At 38.5% G+C, this 19,794-nt stretch overlaps 1 protein-coding gene across 1 annotated transcript; it reads left to right on the top strand.

The window, feature by feature from the left end:
• Nucleotides 1–17,234: 17,234 nt before the first annotated feature.
• LOC111378281 lies at nt 17,235–18,675 on the top strand. Its single transcript, XM_023001457.1, has 4 exons — nt 17,235–17,558; nt 17,613–18,038; nt 18,390–18,449; nt 18,595–18,675. The coding sequence occupies exons 1-4, from the start codon at nt 17,235–17,237 to the stop codon at nt 18,673–18,675; spliced, it is 891 nt and encodes a 296-aa protein (XP_022857225.1).
• Nucleotides 18,676–19,794: the final 1,119 nt, after the last annotated feature.

Here is a 19,794-nt window from a genome sequence, read left to right as displayed (position 1 = left end):
TGAAGAAGTGTTGGTAAAAGTGGAAAAGTTCATATTTCCAGCCGATTTTCTCATCTTAGACATGGAGGAAGATAAGGATGTTCCACTCATATTGGGGCGACATTTCTTCGCTACTAGAAGAGTGATTGTCGATGTTCAGAAGGAGCAGCTTATATTGAGGCTTGGCGAAGAGCAAATCTCTTTCAACGTGTTTAAGGCAATGAAATTCCCTACGGAGTCAGACAGGTGTTTCCAGATCGATGTAATTGATATAATAATTCAAGATACATTTCGGTTACATCATCATTTCGATGCATCCAAGGCATGCATTACACATTCTCAATCCACTCACACTAATTCAAGTGAGATTGAAACATGTGCACGGTTTTTGGAAACTAATCCACCATACATGCGCAAACGTCACTTTGAAGAGCTGGGAACTAGGACTACAAAGTCAGTGCCATCTATTCAGCAACCTCCCAAGTTGGAACTCAAATAATTGCCGCCACACCTTCAATATGCTTACTTTGGAAAATCTTCTACACTTTCAGCTATTATCTCAAATACTGTCAGTGAAGTGAAGGAAGAGAAACTACTTCAGGTGCTAAGGGAGAATAAAACAGCCATTTTGGATGGTCAATTATAGATATCAAGGGGGTCAGCCCGTCGCTATCCATGTACAAAATACTCATGGAGGGAAAATTCAAGCCAAGCATTGATGGTCAGCGTAGATTGAATCCACACATGAAGGAAGTGGTTAGGGCTGAGGTATTGAAGTTGCACGATGCAGGCATCATCTATCCAATATCTAAAAAGGTGCATGGATCGATGCAATACAGGTTGTTCCCAAGAAAGGGGGTATCACAGTGGTGGAAAATGAGAAAAATGAGTTGATTCCTACAAGAACAGTGATTGGATGGAGAGTTTGCATCGATTATCGTAAACTAAATGCTGCCACTCGAAAGGATCACTTTCCACTACCGTTCATTGATCAGATGTTGGAGAGACTAGTAGGGTACTCGCATTACTATTTTCTAGATGGGTACTCCGGGTATAATCAGATTCCCATTGCACCTGACGATCAGGAGAAGACAACTTTCACCTGCCCCTACGGTACCTTTGCATACCTTAGGATGCCTTTTGGTTTATGCAACTCTCCTGCCACTTTTCAGTGCTGCATGATGACTATTTTTTGGATATGATTGAGAAATTCATCGAGGTATTCATGGACGACTTCTCAGTGTTTAGGTCTTCGTTTGATGATTGTTTAGAGCATTTGAGTCTTGTATTACAGCAGTGTACGGAGACCAACTTGGTATTGAATTTGGAGAAATCTCACTTTATGGTATAGGAAGGCATCCTATTAGGACACTCATCTCAGCAAAGGGCATTGAGGTGGACAGAGAAAAAATTCAGGTGATCGAGAAATTATCGCCACCAACATTAGTTAAAGGTGTTTGTAGCTACCTCGGGCATGCTGGGTTTTACAGAAGGTTCATCAAGGATTTTTCAAAAATTACTAAACCACTGTGCTGTTTATTGATGAAGGAATCCGCATTTGAGTTCACGAATGAGTGTTTGGTTGCTTTTAACACCTTGAAAGAGAAGTTGATTTCACCACCTATGATCATCACACCAGATTGGAATTTGTCATTTGAATTAATGTGCGACGCCAGTGATTTTCCTGTTGGGGCCGTATTAGGACAACGAAGAAACAAGATATTTCATGTGATCTACTATGCAAGTAAGACCTTGAATGACGCTCAACTAAATTATGCCACTACAGAGAAAGAGCTCCATGTCATAGTCTACGCCTTTGACAAATTTCGATCATATCTTGTGGGGTCAAAGGTCATCGTTTACACAGATCACGCTACTATCAAGTACTTAATGGAAAAGAAGGATGTAAAGCCACGTTTCATTCGTTGGATACTGTTGCTTCAAGAGTTTGATTTGGAAATCAGAGATAAAAAGGGCAGTGAAAACGTGGTGGCAGACCACTTGTCTCAACTCGAGACCAGAGAACAGATAGAGACTGTGGAAATCAATGAAGTCTTCCCAGATGAACAGATTTTTGGTGTGGGGAAGGCACCCTGGTATGGTAACATAGTTAACTACTTAGCCAGGTCTATCATGCTGCCAAATTATTCAAGTCACCAAAAGAAGAAGTTTTCGCTGAATTGAAGTATTGTTTTTGGGAGGACTCCATTCTGTACAGTGGGGAGCTGATCAAATTGTTCATTGCTGCATACCTGAGGAAGAAGTGACTTTGATATTAGAACATTGGCATTCATCTACATATACAGGGCATTTTGGTGCTTCAAAAACAGCAGTGAAGATCCTTCAATTAGGTTTAGACTGGCCTACGCTGTTTAAGGATACCTTTGAATTTGTGAAAAGGTGTGACTGATGTCAACGCACCAATAATATATCCAGCAGAAACAAAATGCCTTTGAACAGTATCCTGGAGGTGGAACTATTCGAGTTTGGGGGATCAACTTCATGGGGCCATTCCTTCCATCCTTCTCTAATCAGTACATATTAGTGGCTATGGATTACGTATCAAAGTGGGTAGAGGCAGTTGCATTGCCTACCAATGATGGGAAGGTGGTGATTGAGTTTCTAAAGAAACATATTTTTACCCGCTTTTGCACACCGATGGCTATAATCAGTGACGGGGGCAAACATTTCGGTAATCGCCAATTTGAACAATTGTTGACTAAATACGGTGTTAAACATCCTGTAGCCACTACATTTAATCCCCAAACCAGCGGACAGGTCGAAGTGTCCAATAGGCAATTGAAGCGAATACTCGAAGTCACAGTAAGCTCGTCACGAAAAGATTGGTCTAAGAAACTGGACGACGCCTTGTGGGCCTATAGGACTACATTCAAGACCCCTATTGGAATGTCCCCATATCGACTGGTTTTCAGGAAGGCATGCCACTTACCTCTTGAAATAGAACACCATGCTTACTGGGCAATGAAGAAATTGAATTTGGATTTGAAGGCTGCAGGTGAAAAATGTCTACTACAACTTAATGAGCTAGATGAGCTCAGAATGGAAGCCTACGAGAATTCAAGACTCTACAAAGAACGCACCAAGAAGTGGTATGATATGCACATTCAGAGGCGTTAATTTACGGTGGGGCAAAAAGTGCTACTCTACAACTCTAGGCTTAAACTATTTCTAGGAAAGCTGCAATCGAGATGGTTTGGTCCGTATACTATTACACATGTATTTCCACATGGGGTAGTTGAGATCACTCACGACAGCAAGAGAACATTCAAGGTCAATGGAGAGAGTTTGAAGCACTATTGGGGCGACGCTTTTTCAAAGGAAAAGTTTATCGTTCATCTTAGACCACCAGAATGATGCAATACGGTAAAGTCGAGCTATCGACTATAACCTAGCGTTGGGTGGGAGGCAACCACTGTATCCTTCTATTTGGCTTACTTTTCACATTATTTTAAGAATTATTTAATTTTCACATTTGCATTTTTCTAGGTTATCGTTCATCCATGTAATGTTAATAGGATGAAATTATAGTTCACATAGTTTCCTAGGCATTACACACATGGTCAGTGAGTTTGAAATGATTTTGGGTGTTTGGGAGTATGATTCACGCATTTAAAAAAAAATTACGAGGGAAATACCTTTTTGCATTTCAGTACGTTTTTAAAAAAAAAAATTTGGTCTATGTGATCACATAGACAAAATGTCTATGCGACCGCATAGCAACTATCCAAACATCAATTGGGAGAAAGTTTTATTACTATGCGACCGCATAGTTTAGTACTATGCTGCCGCATAGTAGATCTCTGTCATGGTTTTAAACCATGACCGAGCCATTTCCTCCCTCATTTCCCTCTATTTGCCTCACACACTCCACACTTCACACACCACACTCCCACACGAATCACACTCTACATTTCACTGCACTCCCTCCTCCATTGACACCATAAATCAACACTCCACACCTCCATAGTGAATTCAAGGTATGTTCATTTTCCTTTTTCCTCTATGCATTCTTTTTTTTCTCTACTTAGGTTCGTAATGAGATAAGAATTTTTGAACTTGATTGTGGAGAATGGGCAATGGTAGTCGTTTGTTTTGTGTATTTTGAACTTGGATTGTGTTGTGGATTGGTGGGCCATTATCAATTTGGTATTTTGTAGGGTTTCTAAAGCATGCATGCTACATGTTCGCTAAATTGCCTAAGTGAAGTTTGTTGTGCATTTTGAGCAATCTCGTATCGGACAATCTGACTATATGTATTCCTTTATAGGTGGTGATCAAATGCCATAGAAATTGAGCTCGAAACACTCGCGTACCAACACACACATGTAGGCACACATGCTAGGCTCACATCACTCCACAACATCCACTTCGTCCCTTGCGTTAAGTACCGATATGACATCCAATGAGCATGAAATTTGAATATGTTCCACTCCTCACTACGTACTTTCATATGCCCAGAGGTTGCTCGGTAAAAATTCGAGTTTTCTCGATGATGTTCGGAGGTGAAAGTGCTCACTTACTCCCGAGTCACTTGACGCATTTTGGATGTTTTGAGCTTCATTTTGTGTGTATATTGTTATTTTGCCTTCATTCTACATTCTTGAGCATGTTTTCTTGAAGTTTGCATATGCCAAATTCATAAATACATGTAAAACATCACATCCTTTTTGCAATCCGTAGGAACATGGCTAGCTCGCGGCATGTCACGGCACGTCACGGCACCCTACGTCCCCTACTTTACACCATTAGATGACGCAACAAACGAAGTCCATTTGCTTTAAAATTTGAATATATGGTAGATCTAATTGAATACTTTCATATGCCCGGAAATTGCCTGGGCAAATTTCAATTTTTTCGATGATGTTCGGGGCCGAACGTGCGCACTTGGTCATGGGTCCAATTTTTCAAATGTGCATGTTTTGGCCTAATTTTCTAGTTTTCCATCTTGGCACACTCTTTACACTACCTTGAACATCCTGTTTTGATGAGTGCACACCAAGGAGTTCTTTATGCACGTTGAAGCAAGTTTGGGGGATTTGTGAATTACATGTCTTGCAAACCTCATTCCCCCTCGTTTTTCAAAATGACATTTAATGAATGTCATTTATATACCTTTGCAGGATGCCTCCAAAAAGAATATCAAAAGGAAAGGAGAAGGGTGGTTCCACATTTAGCACAGCCCAGACTAGGGAGACCGAAGGGGGTGTTAGGCGATTTCTATCTTCAGATCAAGCAGCCCATTACGCCAATGTAGTCCGTGAATGGGCACTCATCCTAGAAAGACCAGTTAAGTTGCATGATTTCTTGGGTTTTGAATTGGTTTATTTGATCCACAACTATGGTTGGGCGAAAGTCATTGAAAGACCACACCCCGTCTATGAAAATTTGGTGAGAGAATTCTATGCCAACTTCAATGCTGAAATAGACACACTCGGATCTGATCATCTGCATCAAACATAGGTTTGAGGCAAATGGATCATGTTTTCACCTGAAGTAATTCATAACTACTATTAGCTCACCTAGTCTAATGTCGTCCCAGTTCCGCATGATTTCAACTGGGTTGAGGTTGTCGAAGTTTTATTGGGACGTGAAAATGCTTGGCCTCTCCCTACTACAGATTGGTATCAGATTGACCTCACTCCTTCTATAGCCATCCTATGGTTGTTCAACTACCACAACATCGAGCCCATCTCCCATAGAACGACATTCACAAATTAGAAGGTAGGGTTCATCTATCACTTGGTTCGGGGCAATAAGATTAACTTGGCCACTTACATTTACAACCAGATACACATTACCGGTGCATGGGATAATAGGCACACCTCACCGATTTTCTCGAGCTTGATAAGTGGGGTTTGTAGAGCTGCAGGCATACAAGTTCAGCCTAGGGAGGCACCGAAGAAACTAAGTCCACTTATCAAGTGCCTCACACTCGAGGCCCAGGACCAGGCCAGAATTAAACATCAATAGAAATTGAAAAATGAGCAACACCGACAGCACCTGGCTGAAGAAGGGCAAGCAACTGAGGACTTGGAAATGCCACAAGCCCCACCACCATTGGCTGACATGGATACCCAGTTATTGAGGTAGATGTTTGCCACTATGACTTGACACAGTTGAGACATGCAGCATCTTCAACAATCATTTGGAGCACTAAGTACCACCATCTAGTAGGTGCAGACCGATATGGCATCCACACGAAACTTTGCTTCCACTGCCAGTAGTGAGTCCTTTGTTGCACGACGACAGATGAGTACCTTTGACGGGCGATTGGGCATGTACGCTGGCAGGATGGATGGTATACAGTGGCGGGTAAACGAGACTTGGGATCGTCTAGGGAGTTTGGAGACAAGGGTTCAGGCCATGCAAGTGGGCAAACGTAGCAGTTTGCCATGTTGAGAGAGATCTTATCCCGCTTTCCTCCCCCTCCTGGAGATGATGATGTAGGGCCCAGCTTTCCGTTACAGCCACCATTTTGATCAGGGGAGTATTGTTTTCCCCATTTTAATTTTTCTTCTTCATTTTGTCCTTAAAATTATGTCTTTAATCTTTTGTTAATCTTACATTGAGGACAATGTATTAACTAAGTTTGGAGAGGGTGACATAATTTTAAATCTCTATCTGTGTTCATCATTATCTATTTTCTACTGTTTTCCATTACTGCATAATGTGTGCATGATGAGTGTAAAAAAATGTGGCATTTTATTCAGTTTGTTTTAAATTCTCTTCATGCATTCTTGTGTGGGCTTGATAACCTTGTTAGCTATGATGATATTATTGGACTAGTTTAAACTACAAAACTTTGGATCTGGTGTTAATTAGACTAACTGATACTTGTTGATGCAACACTTGACATTATCTATGCACGCTATTCATGCTTAACATATTAGGTGAATGACTAGATTTTGAGCATAAAGTAGGAAAAGAATGATGACCCTCTATTGAATTAACCCATAAACTACCTTAAGACAGTTTGGTAATGGTTGAACATTGTAGGAAAGCATTGAGATGAGCGAGGGCTCCGTGCATGAACTTTATTGTGTGGATTGCCTAGACCAGTGGGATGAAGAGTAGGTGAAAATCTTAAATTGGGGGTTGGTTTTGGAAACTAAATGTCTAGAAAAATAACAAAGGGTACAAAATTAATATGAGAGAATAAAATACTTCTTTTCATGCCTTTATAACTCGAGCAAGTAAGCCTATAAGGATATTTCAAAATCTGGTACCCTAAAGCCAACTGGCCTGGGAGTCACCGGCCCAAAGCTCGATACATGGGTCATATAGAAAGCAAGAGGGAAAGAAATTAATAAAAGTCATCTGATCGAGCCCTTATAACTCGAGTGAATAAGCCTACAAGGGTTTAAAACTTAGTGCCCTAAAGCTAACTGGTTTGGGAATCACTGGCCTAAAGCTCGTGACATGAGTTATATAGAAAGCAAAAGAGAAGATGATAATCAATCAGAAATATGAGAAAGATGAGAAAAATAAAAGAAAGACAATAACATGATGAAAAGCCCTTGGACATTTGGTTGAAGAGACTATACCTCTGAGGCAAGGCAAGTAACCTAGTTTATTCTTGAGTGTCGAAGCAATCAAACTTAGGAGAACCTTCACTTGTTGATTTGTAAACTTGTGATAGTAAGACTAATCCAAACTACGAGAGGGTGAGGACTACAGCTATGAAAATTCCTAATCTTAAAACATAACCTCGGGATAATTGAGTGAAAAGAATAAGTTTGGGGGGTTGTGTAGCTCTCGAGCGAGTAAGGATATATTTGACCACTTGGGGTCGGGACTCAAATTCATCATGAACCTGATATGCTAGCATGAATTCACACACACACGTCAATTTGCATTTAACATGTAAAAGTTGATGTCATGTTTACACCGATAAATTTTCATAAAATCAAATACTTAGTCCAATCCTAAGCCACAAAAGGTATTAAGCCATGTTTGTCCAGAATTAAGTCACTATCTTGTTTGAGGACAAACAATAGTTCAAGTTTTGGGGATTTGATAAGTGTGTTTTTGCACACTTATTTAGGTCACAAACATGACTGACTAACGAGCAAAACGATTGAATTATGACTTAATCTTGTAACATTTGTGAATTGTAGGGAACAACGATGAACATGATGAAATTCAGGAGAAAAGACGCAAAAAGGGATTAAAATGACACAAACTGAAAGTTCAGGGACCAAGGTGCAATTACCCAAAAGTTGACCCGATGAACAAATCGAGAAATTGATTAAGTCAATTTCCAATTAATGATATCTTGGGATGATGGAATGAAAAGAATGAAGAAAAGATGCCAAGAAGTGAATGATTCAAGTAGGATGACCAAAATGAACACCTTTCATAGTTGGTAGCACTATGTGGTCGCATAGAGTATTTCTAGGGCAAAAATTGTAGTTTCCTTTTTTCGTCAAAACTCTTATGGAAACAATTTTTTGAGGGTCCTATATAAACAAAAACTCGACCAGAACGAAGGGGACACCATTTTTACAAGTTTTTGAGAGATTTTGAAGGAGAAACGAGGATAGAACAAGAGGACAACATCACGCCTAGCGAAGATTCGATTGAAGATTGATTCGGGTGATGACGTTTCTTCAACTATTTTTATATTTTCTTCTTTTTAGCATGTTAGGCTAGATTTTTCATTACTAGGAGATTGATTAACCTTGTAATACTACGTTTGATTTTTAATTTGGATATTTGACATCTTTAAACGCATATTCCGAAATTGAATGGTTTATTACGTTTTTATCTCCATATGATTATTATGCACGTAATTATGTGATTGTGGTGGCCTGTTTTACGCATTCGAAAGAAGAAAAATAGGTTCGACATAGTATAAATCATCTTAGGATCCGATAGGGGATAGAAATATACCTCTATGCCTTGTGTGAATTATTGGATATTCATGAATTTATAATGCATTTCGGAATGTTAGTATTCGTCATAGAAATATAGTCGAATCGCATATTGGGATAGGTTTGGCATTGCTCGAGAGAGATTGAAAAATTAAAATAGGAATATTGATTCATCTTTTGTGGAACTGTGTGTCAAATTTGTACATTTGAAAATTTAACGGGTATTGCTTGAGAATTCGTGATCCTAGTGCGTTAGTACATTCATTAATTCCATAAATTTGAGTTAAATTGTATCCAAGTTATTTTGCATTTAATATAATTTTTCATTCATAATTGCATCAAAGTTTACATCTCTTTAGTTAAAGTACAAAACATTAATTTTACTTTCGTTTTTTGATTAAGGTCGTAATAGGTTGATTTGAGCTAATTCAATTCTTGTGGGATTGATACTTGAACTCATAGTCCATTTTACTACTTGTTAACGAACCATACACTTGCAGTGAATTTTATATAAGAACAAATAATTTAGTTTACACTTCGTCACGTGATGCTACACTGTGGGACAATTTAAATTTCAAAAAGTTTTCCTATCCAATTGAAACTTGACAACAATGCAAGTGTCAAACAACGTGTCAAAAATCAGTGTACAAATAGCAAAATTCAATCAGCAAGAACGTTGCTTCATGTACACTATGGTGTACACTTTAGTTTACACTTTGCCACGTGACAAAACCCTGTTGGACAGTTTAAATTTCAAACAGTTTTCCCATCCAATTGACACTTGACAACAATGTAAGTGTCAAACAACGTGTCAAAAATTAGTGTACAAATAACAAAGTTCAATCGATAAAAACCTTGCTACATGTATACTATGATGTACACTTTATTTTACACTTTCTCACGTGACATTACCCTGTTGGGCAGTTTAAATTTCAAACAGCTTTCCCATCCAATTGATACTTGACAATAATGCAAGTGTCAAACAACCTGTCGAAAATCAGTGTAAAAATAGCAAAGTTCAATCTGTAAGGACCATGCTATATGTACACTATGGCGAACACTTTAGTTTACACTTTTCCACGTGACATTACCCTGTTGGACGGTTTAAATTTCAAACAATTTTTCCATCCGATTGACACTTGACAACAATGCAAGTGTCAAACAACATGTCGAAAATTAGTGTACAAATAGAAAAGTTCAATCGGTAAGAACCTTGCGACATGTACACTACGATGTGCACTTTGGTTTACACTTTGCCACGTGACATATTCCTGTTGGACAGTTTAAATTTCAAACAGTTTTCCCACCCAATTGATACTTGACAATAGTGCAAGTATAAAAAAACGTGTAAAAAATCAGTGTACAAACAGCAAAGTTCATTCGGTGAGAACCCTGCTACATGTACACTATGGTGCACACCTTAGTTTACACTTTGCTACGTGATACTGCACTGTTGGAAAATTTAAATTTCAGACAGTTTTCCTATCCAATTGACACTTGACAACAATGCAAGTATCAAACAATGTGTCAAAAATCAGTGTACAAATAGCAAAATTCAATCGGTAAGAACTTTGCTTCATGTACACTTTAGTTTACACTTTGCCACATGACATAACTCTGTTGGACAATTTAAATTTCAAACGGCTTTTCCATCCAATTGACACTTGATGACAATTCAAGTGTCAAACAATATGTCAAAAATCAGTGTACAAATCGTAAAGTTCAATCGGTAAGGGCCTTGCTACATGTACATTATGGTGTAAACTTTAATTTACACTTTGCCACGTAACATTATCCTATTAGGCAATTTAAATTTCAAACAGTTTTTCCACCCAATTGACACTAAAAAATAATGCAAGTGTCAAACAATGCGTCAAAAATCAGTGTACAAATAGCAAAGTTCAATTTGTAAAGACCATGCTACATGTACACTATGGTGAACACTTTAGTTTACACTTTGCCACGTGACATTACCCTGTTGGACGGTTTAAATTTCAAGCAGTTTTCCCTTCCAATTGACACTTGACAACAATGCAAGTGTAAAAAAACGTGTTGAAAATTAGTATACAAATAGCAAAATTCAATCGGTAAGAACCTTGCGATATGTAAGCTATGGTGTACACTTTACTTTACACTTTGCCACGTGACATATCCCTGTTGGATAATTTAAATTTCAAATAGTTTTTTCACCAAATTGACACTTGAAAGTAATGAGTGATACTTCACTCATTAAATTAATATCAATTAAGCTTATTATTTATCAAATTATTATGAGTTATGGATGTTTTACCACGTGGTTTTAATGTTTTTGTTAGGGGTAGAAACTGATGAAAAATGACTGCAAACGAGCCAAAGAAGTGGTACCATGGGCCCGGGCCTCGACCAGAAAGAAACCCAATTTTATAATAATTTCTGGGCCCAACACGTCTCATATTGTTCCCTAAATTCTAGAAGTTATAAACAACACAGACAAGACCTAATTGAAGGGGAGAGCCGCATAACATAAAATCTATGGGAGTCAGCCACGAAGGAAGATTGGATCGGCAAGAAGAGAAGAATCTGGGGGATTGAGCCAACAACTTGAAGTGGAGCCTAATTGAAAAAATTTCAGCCGGCAAATACAAAATAGTGGACAATATGGACACATTAAGAAGCTGGACGGCTGGAATTGTTTTGAAGAAAGCTCTACACAAACTCCAAGAAACAAGTGAAAGGCGTGGAAAACTCAAGGGAGAATTCGATTAACTTAATCTTTCTTTCTTGCTTCTTTATGTTTTCCATTATAAATTGTAAAATTGATGAGGGAGTTTGAAGTACTTTAGGGGATAACATTGCGGCCGCCATTAATATACACGTGAAAGCTTAGAAATTGAGGGAAATTACTTGGGGCTGCAACAGCAATATTATATTTGGAGACAAATTGGAGGCACTTGAGAGTCCCTTTTCAAGTCAATTATTTAGGCTGTTGGGGAGGAATTTGGCTGCCTTGCTGCTGAAATTATTTGTATAAACACAAGAAATCGAAGCAGAGGAAGCAGACACGTAAACGGTTGCAGTAAAATTGAAACTAATTGAAGGAAATTGGCAACTTTGGGAAGAAATCACGCTGCAATCAATTAGTTTTTCTTATCCCTTTCTTCTCATGTTCATGCTTTATAATTTAATTATGTCAATTCTTTCAATTATGGATTAAACTTTAATCCTAGGGTTGATGTAGCCTGCTTTAGACATGTTTTAATTTCGTTTTAATTATTTCAATTAATCTTTCCATTTATTTATTTGTGTTGTTGTGCGCAATGCTTTCAATTAACTGGCCACTAATTGCTTGATTTGGTGTTCTGAATTTTGGCGCTCGAGAGAGGCAAATTTAGGCGTGATCTAAGACAACATGACCTAGATTTTGTAGGTTTCGAGAGAAAGTGCGAATCTTTGAGGCATGTTTTAATTAAGAATCACGTGCTTGATAATTTTTATGTTTTAATTCGGAATAGAGATATTGGAATTAGAATATAGAAATAGATTTTATTTGGTGCTCGAGAGAGGGAAATAGAATCACTTTAGTGTTCTTGCCTATAAATTTTGGAAAGATCGATAGAAATAGTTATACGGGTGAAAAACATTGTCGAAGGTATGGTGAAATCATTCCCTAGGTATTCAAAATTTGATAAGAAACTTCATAATTTGCTCCCATTTACTTGCGTTGTTCAGTCCATTTATTTTAATTTAATTTAAAAATATCGTTTCTCATTTTGATCGTCTAAATAAAGTGAGGGCTAAAATAATTATAGTACTAAATTAATTCGAATATCAATCCCTGTGGGTTCGACATCCTTCTTCAAAACTATATTACAAAACTTGACACCGTACACTTGAGGTATAAAATCACGTTGCATAAATCGTGTGGCAAGCTTTTGGAGCCATTGCCGGAGATTGATTTATTCGAATTCAATTGATATTATTATCAATCAGCATTCATTTTACTCTATATTTTTATTTTTACCATAATTTTTATTTTAAGTTACTCTTTTTGTGTCTATCTTTAAAAGCCTCCTTATGATTATTTTCAGCTGTTTATGCGAAGGGCGAGAAATCTAGATCTACTACCTGTTGATCCTGAACCAAAACGCACATTTCGCATTCTCAGAGGCATGCAAAGAAACAAACGGGAAGCAATGGCAGAACAGGATGCTAGAGTAGCCAATGAGGATAACCAACAAAGGGCTATTCGGGACTACATAAGCCTGGTTGTCAATGACAACTATTCTGGCATCACACACCCAGCAATTGCTGCAAACATTTTCGAATTGAAGCCAGGGTTGATACATATGGTGCAGCAAAATCAGTTTGGGGATGCTGCAATAGAAGATCCAAATGCTCATCTTGGATCCTTTTTGGAAATTTGTGATACGGTGAAGATGAATGGGGTTACTGAAGATGCAATTAGACTCCACCTATTCTCATTCTCTTTAAGGGATAAAGCAAAGGCTTGGTTCCAATCACTACCATATGGCTCAATTACAACTTGGGATGATTTGGCTTAGAAATTCCTCACCAAGTACTTTCCACCTTCTAAATCAGCTCAACTTGGCGGTGAAATAAGCCAATTCAAACAACTCGACTTCGAGCCATTCTATGAAGCCTGGGAAAGATTTAAAGACTTGCTTAGGAGATGTCCTCAACATGGGTTCCAGAAATGGGTGCAAATTGAGATATTTTATAATGGGCTAAATGGCCAGACAAGGACTATGGTAGATGCAGCTGCGGGAGGCATTTTAATGGCTAAAACAGCAGAGGCTGCATATGCTTTATTGGATGACATAGCCACTAACAGTTACCAATGGCCAAGTGAGAGATCGGGTGTAAAGAAAGTAGCAGGACTTCATGAAGTGGATCCCATCACTGCACTAGCAGCTCAGGTTGCATCACTCACAAATCAGATAGTCACACTTACCACTCAAGGAAGTCAACAGAAGGTAGATTCAGTCATGAGTACTTCTTCTTCACACCAAGAGACAGAGGTTGCAAACGATCAGGCCCAATATGTCAACAGTAGAAACTACAATCAAAGAGGAAGCTACCAAGCTAACCACTATCATCTAGGGCTGAGGAATCACGAGAACTTGTCATATGGCAACAATAGAAATACACTTCAACCTCCACCCGGATTCAACACTCAGAATTCTGATGGGAAACCACCATTGGAAGACATCCTTGGGACATTCATTTCTGAGACAAGATTGCGCTTCAACAAAGATGAATCACGTTTGGATAATATTGACACACATGTGTCCAACATGGGAGCCACAATGAAGAATCTTGAAGTGCAAATTGACCAATTGGCTACCTCAATGAAATCTCAGCAAAAAGGAAAATTTCCAAGTGATACAGAGGTCAATCCAAAGGAGCACTGTAAAGCTATTGTATTAAGGAGTGGCAAGCAAGTTGGAGAAAGTGAACTCACTGAAGATAGCAACCCCACACCTGATAAGGAGAAAGAACAAGTAGTAGAAGAGCAAGAAAAGTAGGCCAAAGGAACAAATAAGGCCCACAAACCTTACTCTATATCCTTCCCTGACAACCTACCAATTCTCACACCACCACTTCCATTTCCACAGCGTTTTCAAAAGAAAAAATTTGATAATCAATTTGCAAGATTTTTAGAAATTTTCAAGAAAATTCACATTAATATTCCTTTTGCAGATACTTTGGAACAAATGCCAAATTACGCAAAGTTTATGAATCAAGTGATGTCAAAGAAGCGAAAATTGGAGAAATATGAAACAATAAAATTGACAGAAGAATGCAGCGCTATTCTTCAAAAGAAACTTCCTCAGAACAGAAAAGATCCGGGCAGCTTCACTATTCCGTGCACCATTGGAAGCTCTTCCTTCGAAAAGGCCCTTTGTGATCTAGGAGCAAGCATCAATTTAATGCCGTTATCAGTATTCAAGAAGTTAGGCCTCAGGGAGGTCCAGCCAACAACAGTAACTCTACAACTAACTGATAGGTCCCTCACCTACCTACGAGGAATTATTGAAGACGTGTTGGTAAAGGTCGACAAATTCATCTTCCCAGCTGATTTTGTGGTATTGGATATGGAAGAAGATCAGGAAATTCCACTGATTTTAGGCAGACCATTTTTAGCAACTGGAAGGGCATTAATTGATGTACAAGGGGGACAATTGACATTGAGAGTGAATGAAGAAGAGGTGAGGTTCAACACTTACCGAGCAATGAAGTACTCAGATGACAATGACACTTGCCACAGGATTGACTTCATTGATTCTGCTGTGAGAGATGAGAAATTATGTATCGAAGATCCTCTAGAGCAATGTATGATGTTTAGTACAACAAAGGATGATATTAGCACTTTTGGAGAGTACATCGGAAGCAAGGATTTGGTTGATTACATATTGGCTCTTGAGTCTACATCAGTTGTGGAAAACCCATCACAATGTGAGGATATTCAACAGTCAGAGAAAGCAGATGACAAAGAAAGCAATGAAAGCAGTAAGATTGAACTGAAGCAACTACCAGATCACCTTCTCTATGCATTCCTAGGGGACAAGTCTGCATTTCCAGTAATTATTTCTTCATCACTCACCAGAGACGAAGAGGATAGATTATTGAAAGTGTTGAGGGATCATAAGGCCGCTTTGGGATGGTCAATAGCTGATATCAAGGGGATAAGTCCTACAATCTGCATGCATAAAATCCTCATGGAAGAGTCTTACAAGCCATCCATCGAACATCAAAGAAGGTTAAACCCAGCAATGAAAGAAGTGGTTCGAGCAGAGATTCTAAAGCTATTGAAGGCAGGAATCATTTTTGCCATTTCAGATAGTGAATGGGTCGGCCCAGTGCAAGTGGTACCAAAGAAAGGAGGGATGACAGTAGTTTAGAATGACAACAATGAGCTAATTCCAATAAGAACAGTAACTGGCTGGAGGGTGTGCATTGATTATAGGAAATTGAATAAGGCAACTAGAAAGGACCACTTCCCACTGCCGTTCATAGATCAAATGTTGGACAGATTAGCTGGCTACTCTTACTATTGCTTTCTTGATGGATATTTGGGCTACAACCAGATTGCTATAGCACCAGAAGATCAGGAAAAGACAACTTTCACCTGTCCATATGGAACTTTTGCTTACAGACGGATGCCATTCGGGTTATGCAATACACTGGCCACTTTTCAGAGATGCATGATGGTAATCTTTGCAGACATGGTTGAAGATATCATGGAGGTATTTATGGATGACTTTTCGGTGTTCGGTACTTCTTTTGATAACTGCCTTCATAATCTCTCCTTAGTGCTGCAACACTGTGAGGAAAGGAATTTAGTTCTCAACTGGGAAAAGTGTCATTTCATGGTACAAGAAAGTATTGTGCTAGGCCATCATGTTTCGACGATGGGATTGGAAGTGGATAGAGCAAAAATTGATACAATTGAAAAGCTACCACCACCCACCAATGTCAAAGGCATTCGAAGTTTCTTAGGGCACGTTGGATTATACAGGAGATTTATCAAAGACTTCTCAAAAGTAGTAAAACCCCTATGTAACCTTTTGGAGAAGGACATAACGTTCGTATTTGATGAAGACTGCTTACGGGCTTTTGAAACCATAAAGGCAAAATTAGTCACTGTCCCAGTGATGGTAGCACCAGATTGGGATCAGCCATTTGAGGTTATGTGTGATGCTAGTGATTACGCAGTAGGGGTAGTTTCAGGACAAAGGCATGATAAGATTTTTCGGGCAATCCACTATGCCAGCAAAACTCTTAATGGAGCTCAATTAAATTACACAACAATAGAGAAGGAAATGCTGGTAGTAGTGTTTGCATGTGACAAATTCAAATCTTACCTCATTGGCACCAAAGTGATAATTTACACGGACCATGCTGCAATCCGTTATCTCTTTCAAAAGAAGGATGCCAAGCCACGCCTAATTCGATGGATACTGCTACTACAAGAATTTGATGTAGAGATTCGGGATAAGAAAGGCAGTGAGAATGTCGTTGCAGACCATCTCTCATGATTGGAGAATGAAAAGGTGGTGGATGACAGTCAAATTCGAGAAACGTTCCCCGACGAGATCTTGCTAGCTCTATCAACAAAGATCCCATGGTATGCTGATTTTGTTAACTATTTAGTGTCTGGAAGATTGCCACCTGACTTGACCTTTCATTAAAAGAAGAAATTCCTACATGATGTCAAGTCATTTCTGTGGGATGATCCAATCTTGTTCAAAAGGTGTGCTGATAGAATAATTAGGCGGTGTGTCCCTGTGGAAGAAAACATGTGACCGCTGTCAACGTACTAAAAACATTTCAAGACATCATAAGCTACCATTAACCAGTATGCTTGAGGTGGAATTATTTGATGTGTGGGGTATTGATTTCATGGGTCCATTTCCACCTTCCCTTGGTCAAGAGTATATTCTTCTCGCAGTAGATTATGTGTCTAAATGGGTTGAAGCCATTGCCACACCAACAAATGATGCAAAGGTGGTGTTGAAATTTTTACAGAAAAACATCTTCACTCGGTTTGGCACACCTAGAGCAATCGTAAGCAACGGAGGTACACATTTCTGTAACAAGCTGTTCAATTCTCTTCTAGCTAAGTATGATGTCAAGCACAAGTTGGCATTGGGTTATCATCCACAGTCAAATGGGCAAGCAGAGGTGTCTAACAGAGAGATTAAATAGATTCTGGAAAAGACAGTGAATACCAATCAGAAGGACTGGTCTCTCAAACTAGATGACGCTCTTTGGGCATACCAAACAGCATTTAAAACTCCAATTGGAATGTCACCCTACCGTCTGGTATTCGGGAAAGCTTGTCATCTATCGGTAGAATTGGAGCATCGAGCTTATTGGGCTGTGAAGAAATTGAATTTAGACATGAAATTGGCTGGTCCACAACGCTTGTTGCAGCTTGATGAATTGGAGGAATTTCGGAACGATGCATATGAAAATGCAAAGATATATAAAGAATGGACAAAGATGTGGCATGATAAGAGAATATTAAGGAGGAATTTCAAGGCAGGAGAACCAGTTCTTCTATTCAATTCTCGCTTGAAACTCTTTCCAGGCAAGCTCAAATCCCGGTGGTCAGGACCATTTGTAATCCGCAAGGTGTTCCCTTATGGTGCAGTGGAATTAGTAGGCAAGGATGGGTCTACCTTTTAGGCAAATGGGCAATGCCTCAAACATTACTATGGAGAGGAAAACTGGGATGTGGAAGAAATTACCCTTAATGAACCAACTTGAAACCACATCCACGTCTAGCTAAAGACGTAAAAGAAGCGCTTCTTGGGAGGCAACCCAAGCTTTCATCTTTATTTATTTATTTTATTTTTGAATTTTAGGATAATTTATTTTATTTCAGAGTTGTTATTTAGGAATTCATCAACCCTACCCGTCCCTTAGATTTTTGAAAAATGTTTAGTTATTGATGTGTGAGCTAAGTACCACTTGTTCCATGCGTTTAATATCTACATTGTGATGTTCCAGGAACATGACGTCGTAGATCAATCAACAAATATTGACAAGGAGAGGCTGGATACATCTCAAGTTTGGGGGGAACGCTAGAAGAAACATCCATCAAATTCAACATTAGAGCACCAGACCGTCGTTGGCAATTCAGATAATTCAAGGAAGTCCTCCACTTTTTCGGCAATGATTCAGATAATTCAGATAACTCATTTGTGTGAGTTAGATAGCCTTGTCGGCAATGATGTGTATTATTGAGAGCATGAGTTGGTTTATGAATTGTGGACGAGTTATGTGTTCGAGTTAAATTTTTGCTTATTCATGTGAAACGAAAAATTATTTTTGCACGTGAGTTGGTTGTAGCGTTGTGCATGAGTAGGTTGATTCATGTTTATAGGTTGGAATAGAAAACTTAGATGATAAACCCAAATAACCTTTAAACATTATTATACCCTTAAACCAAATATAGGATGTTTGGTAGATTAAGCTGTTGTAGGAAAACTTGGAGATAAATGTGGATTTCGTGTGTGCTAGTTTTTGTGTGGACTGTCTAAGACTAATGGGATGAAAATTGGGTGAAAACCTTAAGTTAAAGGTCAATTTTCGAGGATAGGTGTTTAATAAGGGGCATTGCACTAATCATTGTATATAAAAAAAAAAGATCTCAATAAGGACAACTTTAATAATCTTGTTGTGAAGCATTTCTTTCTAGCCTTTATGACTCGAGTGATTAAGCTTGTAAGAGTTTAAAATCTGGTGCCCTAAAGTCATCTGATTTGGGAGTCATCGGCCTAAAGCTCGCTATAGGGGTCATTTAGAAAGCTTAAGGGGGAGACGTCCGCACAAAGAGTGATTAAAGAATAAATAGATATATATGTAAAAAAAAAAAAAGAGAAAAAGAAAAAGAAAAAAAAAATAGATATCAAATGCCTTGATTAAGCCTCAAACACTTGTTTGAGAGAATTAGACCTTTGATAAGGGGTTTGTAACTTGGTTGATTCCTAGAGGTTGAAGCAGTCAAAAATAAGAAGAGTCCTCATTTGTTGATAAGTTGAACTGTAATCAGTGAAATCTAGCCAAACTTGAGCAGTGTAAGATATTAGCATTGAAAATTAACCTTAGATTACACCTTGGGAAGAGAAAAGAAAACAAGTTTGGGGGTGTGTGAATCCCACGAGCGAAGTAAGGAAATATTAGACTTTTAAGGTCGGGAATTGAGTCAACTTATTATTGTACAACGTTGTACTTAACTCTCCACACACACACCGATTTTGCATTGGATAGATGAGAATTTAACTTTTACATTATAGTTTTGAAGTGATTCATAAAATTGACGCTATGTTTTTAATCCTAAGATAGAAAGGCAAGGTGTCTAACATAATGTGTCTTTAAATGATTTTTTTTGTTTTAGTGTGTTGTGTGCTTG

Source organism: Olea europaea, unplaced genomic scaffold (genome assembly GCF_002742605.1).
Source record: "Olea europaea var. sylvestris unplaced genomic scaffold, O_europaea_v1 scaffold18, whole genome shotgun sequence".
Lineage (NCBI taxonomy): Eukaryota > Viridiplantae > Streptophyta > Magnoliopsida > Lamiales > Oleaceae > Olea > Olea europaea.
This window is presented reverse-complemented; position numbering and strand designations above follow the sequence as displayed.